The sequence below is a fragment of the Vulpes lagopus genome, chromosome 15, assembly GCF_018345385.1.
Source record: "Vulpes lagopus strain Blue_001 chromosome 15, ASM1834538v1, whole genome shotgun sequence".
NCBI classification, from domain to species: Eukaryota; Metazoa; Chordata; class Mammalia; order Carnivora; family Canidae; genus Vulpes; species Vulpes lagopus.
In genome coordinates this window covers 17,992,922-18,001,817 of record NC_054838.1, presented here as the reverse complement: position 1 = coordinate 18,001,817, position 8,896 = coordinate 17,992,922, and the positions used below count along the sequence as shown (strand labels likewise).

Below are 8,896 nucleotides of genomic sequence, written 5' to 3'. Positions count from 1 at the left end.
CTCTCACAGGTAAATAGGACATGATCCTCGAAGACTGGCTCGCTAAACCCTGAGAGAAGGCATAAAGCTCAGGAGATGGTTTATGGACTCCTGACAGGACTGGAAGTAATAATCAGTAAGGGGAGAAAGAACTCGAAGGAGCTGTGCCAACTCCAGCTTGACAATAAAGTCTAGGCGATTTAAATCAGGTACACTTCAGCTCGCAGATCCCCCAGGGAAGCACACTGAAGGCCCTAGGAAGATGCCGACCGAGCTGCTCAGCCAGGGCCAAACCCTACCTACGAGTGCGGTCTTTGCCGGGTTCACAAATACAACAGGGCCTTCACGTTAAGCCCGAGAAGCACTTCTATTACCCCCAGCCACTGAGGGGATTTATATGCCAGTAGTACGAGCCCAGCAGGCCAGGCGAGGGTCATTCTGGAGGTCTACAACGATCCCGTGGGGGAGGTGGGCTGAAGCTAGGTTATTGCTTGACACAGGTAAAAGCACATGCAAACTCTTTAGGATTTGTCTGAGGGCCAAGCAAAGCATCTATTCACCCGGTTTGACCTCGAATGGCAAGATGATTTGCCCAGGTGGAAAGGAGATACCTAATAACGCCCAGAGTAATGAGGCACTCCCCTTGTCCAGCTGCACGATTTCTCCCAAAGATAGGTGCCCACCTTTGCAAAAGCAGCCCAAACTCATAATTTGCATAAGGGCTTAAAGGACCCTATTATAGCCACCTCTTGTTAACATAAAAATTAACGTGCATGGGTAACATCTGTTTTTTATTGATTCAATCAATATATTGGGAATTTAGCAGCAAGTTAATGGCAAGCGGTTACAAAACCTATTTTTCTACATTTAAAATAAATGGTCTTAAATAATCTATAAGCAACCTCAAATCACAAGAACACATGTGAATGGCTGAAGCACTTCTGCTGTTATGCCTATGGCAAGTTTATTAGTGATTTCCTAACAAAATCTTCTAGTGCAAAGTGCACATAATTATTTGGAACCTCCATCGCCATGCCTGGCTCTCATTTTCTCCTACAAATAATGGTGCCTAAATATAAGAATTTGAAGTAAAACTGAACAAGTCTGCCTACTACCTTGCTTTGAGGGCCCGGGCTCCTCTAAACAGTTCTCAGAAGCCTCTGGAGTTGACTGAGGCCGCAGCCGGCCATCAAGCAGGTGAGTGGTGGTCCTCCCACACCCTGAGCCGCCTTGGAGATACCAGGCTGCGGGTCTGAACCGGTGCCAACACAGGGCAGGGCTCAGCGGGGCTGAAAGGCTAAAAGAGCTGACAGTCCTGTCCTCTCCCCTCCCGGCCCCTCATCCAGCGCTAGGAAGAGCAGCTCTGGGTTGGTGCTATTCATTGGTAAAGGCGACTTAGAGTTTCTTCTTGGTTCTGGGGAGGGCATTGGACTTCGCAGTTGATTTGGTTGCCCCTCCTTGGCCTGCAGTCGTGGGGGGCTCTCCTTTGAGCCCAGCGAGAAGGTGTCTGCCAGAGGGGGAAGCTGTGCACTTTGCGTCCAAGTTGTCCACGTTTTCCTTCTTACTGGTCGCAGTGGGCTGGAAACAAAAGAAAAGGCCTGGATCACTTTTCAGACAGGAAGTGGTATGTAGCCATTCAAGGAAGTGAGGGACTGGGAAGTGGTCCAGGAGGCACAAGCCGGAGTCCTCTCCCGAGGGGGGCAGGCACTGAGGACGCTGCAGGGCAGTCCGAAACGCCAGAGGAAGCTCCTTCAGCGCCTCCAAGAAAAGAGGAGGGGGAAGCCCTGGTGGCTCAGCGGTTCAGTGCCGGGGTGTGATCCTGGGGTCCCGGGATGGAGTCCCACCTAGGGCTCCCTCTGCCCGTGTCTCTGCCTCTCTCTCTGTGTGTCTCATAAATAAATGAAATCTTTTTTTTAAAAGATTTTATTTATTCATAAGAGACACAGAGAGAGAGAGGCAGAGACGCGGGCAGAGGGAGAAGCAGGCTCCATGCAGGGAGCCTGATGTGGGGCTTGATCCAGGGACTCCAGGGTCACACCCTGGGTCCAAGGCAGGTGCTAAACCGCTGCACCACCCAGGGATCTCCAAATGAAATCTAAAAAAAAAGAAAGAAAGAAAGAAGAAAGAAAGAAAGAGAGAAAGAAAGAAAAGAAAAGAAAGAAAGAAAGAAAAAGAAAGGAAAGAAAGAAAGAAAGAAAGGAAAGAAAGAAAGAAAGAAAGAAAGAAAGAAAGAAAGAAAGAAAGAAAGAAGAAAGAAAGAAAGAAAGAAAGAAAAGAAAGAAAAGAGGACCGTTCAGTGTCTGGTGTGGTGCAAACTACAGGCACAATTTCCCATTCTCTACGGCGCAAAATGAAAATAAATGCCGGGCAGCGCAAAGTGGGCCAGGGTTCCCGCGCTCTTCACCTCTCGGGGCTGCCGGGCGCCCCGCTCCCCGCGCCCCCCCCCCGCCCGCCCAGTGCTCACCCCGGCCCTCCAGGGTGCCCCCCTCCCGAAGTAGCAGGGATCACTCCTGGAGGCGGGAGCTGAGGGCAGGATTCTGGAAGGGCAGAGCCCTTGGGAGGAGGGGGCCCCGCGGGGGGAGGGGGGCACGGGAGGATGGATGCTCTGGAAAGGGCTCATCACAGAGTTACTCTACAGATGAGTTAATAATCAGGTTAACAATTTTCAAAGAAATGTGAAAAGATTACAGGTGATACGCTACAAATAAACCTGGTGTTTCTTTGATCACTCGGGCTCTTGTGATACCAGTGGCGGGTTTCGTGCACGGTGGTGGGCACTTAATGTATTCGCCGATGAACCAATGACCTCCCTGGGCTGCAGCAGAACTTCCAGGCACTTAGGATTTTTGGTAGCTGTATTTAGGGAAAGAGAAAATTCACCTGACCTTTGCAGACAGCTGCTAAATATGTCTCTTCAGACGTCACTCACGTATGCCTTCATTAACTGTGTCTGCTAATTCTTGAGCTCCTAATTTTGTACATTGAAAAGTTAATTTGTATACATCTGGAAATGTAGGAAAGTCCTTTCCTCCATCGATTTTTTTTTCCAACAAAATTTCTAGGTTGCTTCTCTGTGGATTCTTTCACGAAATAGGAAATACTGAAGATGCATCAGCATTCCGTAATACAGCTGGTACCCTCACTGAGAACGCCCATGTGCAGCAGTGGGGTGAGCGCAGACTCCCTTGATGTTCAGGTCTCCGCCTGGAGAGAAGCTGCTTTGTTGAGTACAGTGCTGATCCCTAAGACAGGAAACCTATCTTGGAAATTTCAATTCATAAAAGTTTTAATTCACTTGACATACAACTCCTATTAAAAGGTGAATCTAAGTGTAACCTTCTCCCTTTTGACATTTCCACCTTTTGAGCTATCATCCAAGGAGTTGAGGAAATGTTTTTCAACATGCCCACTACAACTGCTGTTCTCTAGAATAGAAACAGAGACTCTGGCATTTTCTTTTTAAAGTGTGCATATTCATATCTGGTTTAACCCTTCCCTTCTTCTCCAGGGTTCCATTTGTTAATGGACTTGAGTCACTAAAGTAGACCAGAAGTTGCAGTCACCAGGAAAAAATACTCAAAAACAGTCTCTGTGGGCGGGGCTGGTGATGTAGGTCAGATTTTCCAAAATCATAAGACGCTCTGGTATTTTCTTCTTGGGTAAGATACCATAAGATAATCCTCAGAATTTTCTGGCAAAGGGGAAGGAAAGAGAAAACTAAACCAAAATGTTTGCTTGCTTCAGTGAATATTTCTCGGTTTCATTCTAGAGCAAGATGAGAAAATGATACTCTTCAGCTACATTATTTTATTTATTCATACCTAATTTTAGTGATGTATTTTTAAAATAGGTGGCACACCCCCATGATTTCATATTCGCAGTGTTAAAAATCTCCTATCTCCCAGTTAACTCAGTTCTGCCCCACATTAAAGACAACCAATACTATCAACTTACAGTGTACATTTCCAGAGAGAGTTCATGCATCTCCGAGCAAATATTAAGTGGAACCAAATAGAATTGCTAGTCATTCCTGCAGGTCAAAAACAGCCTAATAATGGCGATTTCATATGGTTCAGTCTAATCCATGTATTGACATGCTTTCTTCTCCCTTTTTTACACAATTGGTAGCTCACTGTAAGCACTCTTTCACATCTTGATTTTTTTTAAACTAATGATTGTCTTAAGGATCCTTCCATGTCCATATGTAAAAAGAATGCTCATTCTTCTTTTTGGTTATGCAGCATTCTCTTGTCTGAAGGTACTACAATTTATTTAGTGGCTCCCTTCACAGTGGAGATTGTGGCTTCTTGCGTTTCTTTACAAGAGAGCTCAGGTTGTTTCCATTCTCTTCCCAGTACAAATAGTGAGGCTATGAATAATCTTGTACTTGTGTCATTTTGTGTATGTGTAATATATCTCCAGGGTATATATTTTAGAGGTGGGACACCTGGGTCAAAATGTATATGGATCTGTAATTTGGAAAGCTATTGCCATATTGCCTTCCACTGCAGTTGTATCAACTTATACTCTTACCAGCAACGTATGAGCGCCTTCTCTTTCTCAATTTGGTATTTAATACATATTAAAACTAAAATAGCTAGATTTTAATTGAACTGCAAGCTGGCCTAAAACTGGCTACACTGACACAAATCTCAATATTTGTTCTTTTACTCTCTGGTAACATTAACGCAAATCTACACATCTTTATGCAAATGTTTATTGCAAATGCTTAGAAGCTTCTGTGTTTATATGTGTACCTCGTAAAATGCTTTATGTGTGTGTGTACCCGTGTACACCTTACCATTTCTCTTTGCTAATTTGCAGTTGCATTAAGTTTAGGATGCCACTGTTCAGGAGTCAGAATTGTAAGAGCTTTCCTGAAGACTCTGAGACTCCTCTCTGAAATATCACCTCATTGAAACTGTGTTCTGATGCTAACAAAACATGGATGCAGGCTGACCCTCATGGTATCCTTCAGATTGAGCTGTAGCTTTCTTCACCAAGAGCCATGCCTCTCATCTCCTTGAACACAAATGGCCAAGGCAAATTCCAGATTCCAACCTTTTCTCTAGGAATATAAACAAATCTTAATGTTTAAGGGATTTCCTTTGTAGGTTTATAGGGTTCTCTAAATTTTTAGGTTTCTCTTTTTCTGAGGCTATGAATAATCTTGTACTTGTGTCATTTTGTGTATGTGTAATATATCTCCAGGGTATATATTTTAGAGGTGGGACACCTGGGTCAAAATGTATATGGATCTGTAATTTGGAAAGCTATTGCCATATTGCCTTCCACTGCAGTTGTATCAACTTATACTCTTACCAGCAACGTATGAGCGCCTTCTCTTTCTCAATTTGGTATTTAATACATATTAAAACTAAAATAGCTAGATTTTAATTGAACTGCAAGCTGGCCTAAAACTGGCTACACTGACACAAATCTCAATATTTGTTCTTTTACTCTCTGGTAACATTAACGCAAATCTACACATCTTTATGCAAATGTTTATTGCAAATGCTTAGAAGCTTCTGTGTTTATATGTGTACCTCGTAAAATGCTTTATGTGTGTGTGTACCCGTGTACACCTTACCATTTCTCTTTGCTAATTTGCAGTTGCATTAAGTTTAGGATGCCATGAAATATCACCTCATTGAAACTGTGTTCTGATGCTAACAAAACATGGATGCAGGCTGACCCTCATGGTATCCTTCAGATTGAGCTGTAGCTTTCTTCACCAAGAGCCATGCCTCTCATCTCCTTGAACACAAATGGCCAAGGCAAATTCCAGATTCCAACCTTTTCTCTAGGAATATAAACAAATCTTAATGTTTAAGGGATTTCCTTTGTAGGTTTATAGGGTTCTCTAAATTTTTAGGTTTCTCTTTTTCTTCTCTCATAGTTGAAGGGATTCCTCAGGGATCTATGCTGTCACTGATGCAATTTTACAGTTTTGTAAGTAACATGACAGAGAAATGAAAAATGAAATTGCCAAGGCTATAGGAATTGCTAAGATCTTCTACTTTATAAAACGCAAATAGAAGGTGATGATCTCCCACAAGATTATGTAGAGGGGGAGGAAGATGAGAGGGGAATTTCAATATTCAGTTCTAGGGGAAAAGAGTCTAAATGATCATTATGAGAGAGCTGGCCATCATTATCAGTCCAAGAAAGGATCTACAAATCATTATAGATTGTTCTCTGAAGATGCTGGCGCAACATACCATTGCACAGTGATCAAGAAAACCTGGCTATCATCAGAAAGCATCTTAGAAACAAAAAAAATTCCTTTTATCCTTATATAAAATCATGAAGAATTCATACCTGAAACACTGCAATCAGCTTGAACAGAGATAAAGGAACCAGAGAAGGTTTACAGACAGGTTACTAATATGATTAATGGGTGGAAGTTTCTTTACAAGAGAGATCTTCAGTCTAGAAATATAAAGAATAGAGGACATATATAATCTCACTCTGTAGAATGCAGAAGGGGAAAGATCTCAGTTCTGTGGAGCTAGACAGTGGCTGTGAGTGCTGCAATCAGGATGGTTACACCAGGGGCTGGCCCAAGCAGCATTTCAATTGTTTCTCATCCTTAACAGATTCTTACCGCTTGGGACGGTTGAAGAATAGTCAGTCCTACTGTAGGCGGGATGATGGAAAAGATGACCTTACAAGTTCCCTCCAGTTTCATCTTTTAGTAAGTCAACACCCTTGGCCTGATTTCCCCAGCTCATATTATTAATCTTGCAAAGGGGCTCCATGTGTGCAAGGGGAGATATGTAACAAGAAAATTGGGCTAAATATACATATTTCATTATTCACTGGCGTAACTTTAACCTGATGAACTCATCTGGTGATAATGGATGCAAAACCTGTAAGCTCTAGGCATATCCCTGCAAGTTAATACCAGTACATGATTACTAGAAACTGTTACCATTTCTCTGAATTTTGAGTAAAATACATGCTATTTAAGTAAAGTGGTTTATCACCATAGCAACCATTTCTAGAGTCACACATTCAAATTATAGGCCTGCACAAGGTCCAAGTGACAGAACATTCTGATACAAGTTTTCAGCTCCAGTTTTGCTCGCAATGGTCACCCACTTTCTCTCACATTCCTGTGGTTTTCAGAAGGAAGAAGGAAGGGAAAGAAAAACCAAAGGGAAGAAGGGTAATTAACTTCCAAATATATAGATTTCTTTTATAAGGCTACCTACATAAATAGCTGGGCCTTGTGTGGAGTTAATGAAAATAAAATCTAACTTGCAAATTAGAGAGCGATATAAATTCCTCTTTTCTTTTTTAGTTAAACTACAATTTACATACAGTAGAATGTACAAATCTCAAATGTACAATTTGAAGAGTTTTGACAATGCATAGACCTGTATAAACAACAGCCCAATCAAGAAATAGAACAACTCCCCACAAATTTTCCTGGGGCCACATCCCACTCAACTCCCTCCCTTCCTGAGGTTACCAGCATTCTGATGTTTTTCAACATAATCACTTCTCTAAAACTTCACGTAAATGAAACAACATACAGCATGTGCTCTTGTTTTCTGACTTTTTCTGCTTAACCTGTTTTTAAATTGAAATTTGTATTGAGATTTAAAAAAGAAACTTTTATTGAGATAATTAGAGTCTCGTGTTATCGCAACATATGTTTTTGAGATTCATCCATGTGTTAGTGGTTCATTCCTTTTTATTATCAAGTAGTATTCCATTGTATGGATATACCACAATTTGCTTATCCATTCTTCTATTCATGGATATTTGGGCTGTTTTCAGTTTAGGGCTCTTTATATATAAAACTGCTATAAATATATTCTACCAGTACTTTTATGAACTCAAATTTGGGATTGCTGGATAAATGGTAAGTAAATGTTTAACCTTTTTTTTTTTTTTTAAAGATTTTATTTATTTATTCATAGACACAAAGAGAGAGGCAGAGACACAGGCAGAGGGAGAAGCAGGCTCCACGCAGGGAGCCCGATGTGGGACTCGATTCCAGGTCTCCAGGATCACACCCCAGGCTGCAGGAGGCGCCAAACCGCTGCGCCACCCGGGCTGCCCAGTAAATGTTTAACCTTATGAGTAACTGCCCAACTCTATTCCAAAGAAATGGAGCCATTTTGCAATCTATAAGCAATGTAGGAAATTTCCGAATTGCTCTAATATTTGCTAAAATATGAACTTCCCTTTTTAAATTTTGGCCATTCTAGAAAGGATATAATCATATATTATTGTGGCTTTTCCTGTTATCATTTGCATTTTCTTGGTAAATAGTGATGTTGCATACTTTTTCATATGCTTATTGACTATTAGTATATTTTCATACCTGAAATGTTTGTTCAAATCTTACGTGTATTTTAAAAGTGGGGTTGCCTTATTATTATTGAGTTGTAGGAACTGTCTCAATATTTTGGAAACAAGCCCTTTGTTAGATGTATCTATTACAATTTTTTTCTCCTGTCTGTGGCTTTCCTATTCCTTTCCTTAAGATGAGAAGATACATTTGCTTTGAAGAAGTCCATTTGATCTGACTTTAAAATGCTGCCTGGTATTCTAAGTAATCTTTGACTACTCTCTGGTTGGAAGATATTGTCCTATGTTTTTTCCTATGAGCTTTACAGTTTAGCTTTTAGATTTATGTCCACTACCATTTCAAACTATTTTTTGTGTACAATGTAACCTGGGCGTCAAGGTTCATTTCCCCCATAGAGATATCTAACATATTACTTCAGCACTATTTACTGAAAAAGACTATCTTATCTCCTACTGAATGGCTTTGAAATCTCTGTCAAAAATCAACCTAAGGGTGAGTCTATTTCTAGACTATATTTTGTTTCCTTGATTTGTCTATTCTTACATCAATACCACATTGTATTAATAACTATAGCTATATAGTAAGTGCTGA

The 8,896-nt window shown here is 41.2% G+C and overlaps 1 protein-coding gene across 10 annotated transcripts in view; it reads right to left on the bottom strand.

The window, feature by feature from the left end:
- Positions 1–921: 921 nt before the first annotated feature.
- Positions 922–8,896, bottom strand: part of STK33 (serine/threonine kinase 33) — a 146,075-nt gene continuing 138,100 nt past the window's right edge. For all 10 annotated transcript variants that reach the window (XM_041729652.1, XM_041729650.1, XM_041729656.1 and 7 more), the window contains one exon: positions 922–1,557. In XM_041729652.1, coding sequence (XP_041585586.1) covers positions 1,375–1,557 — 183 coding nt within the window. In that variant the 3' untranslated portion in view covers positions 922–1,374. The remainder of the gene's footprint in view (positions 1,558–8,896) is intronic.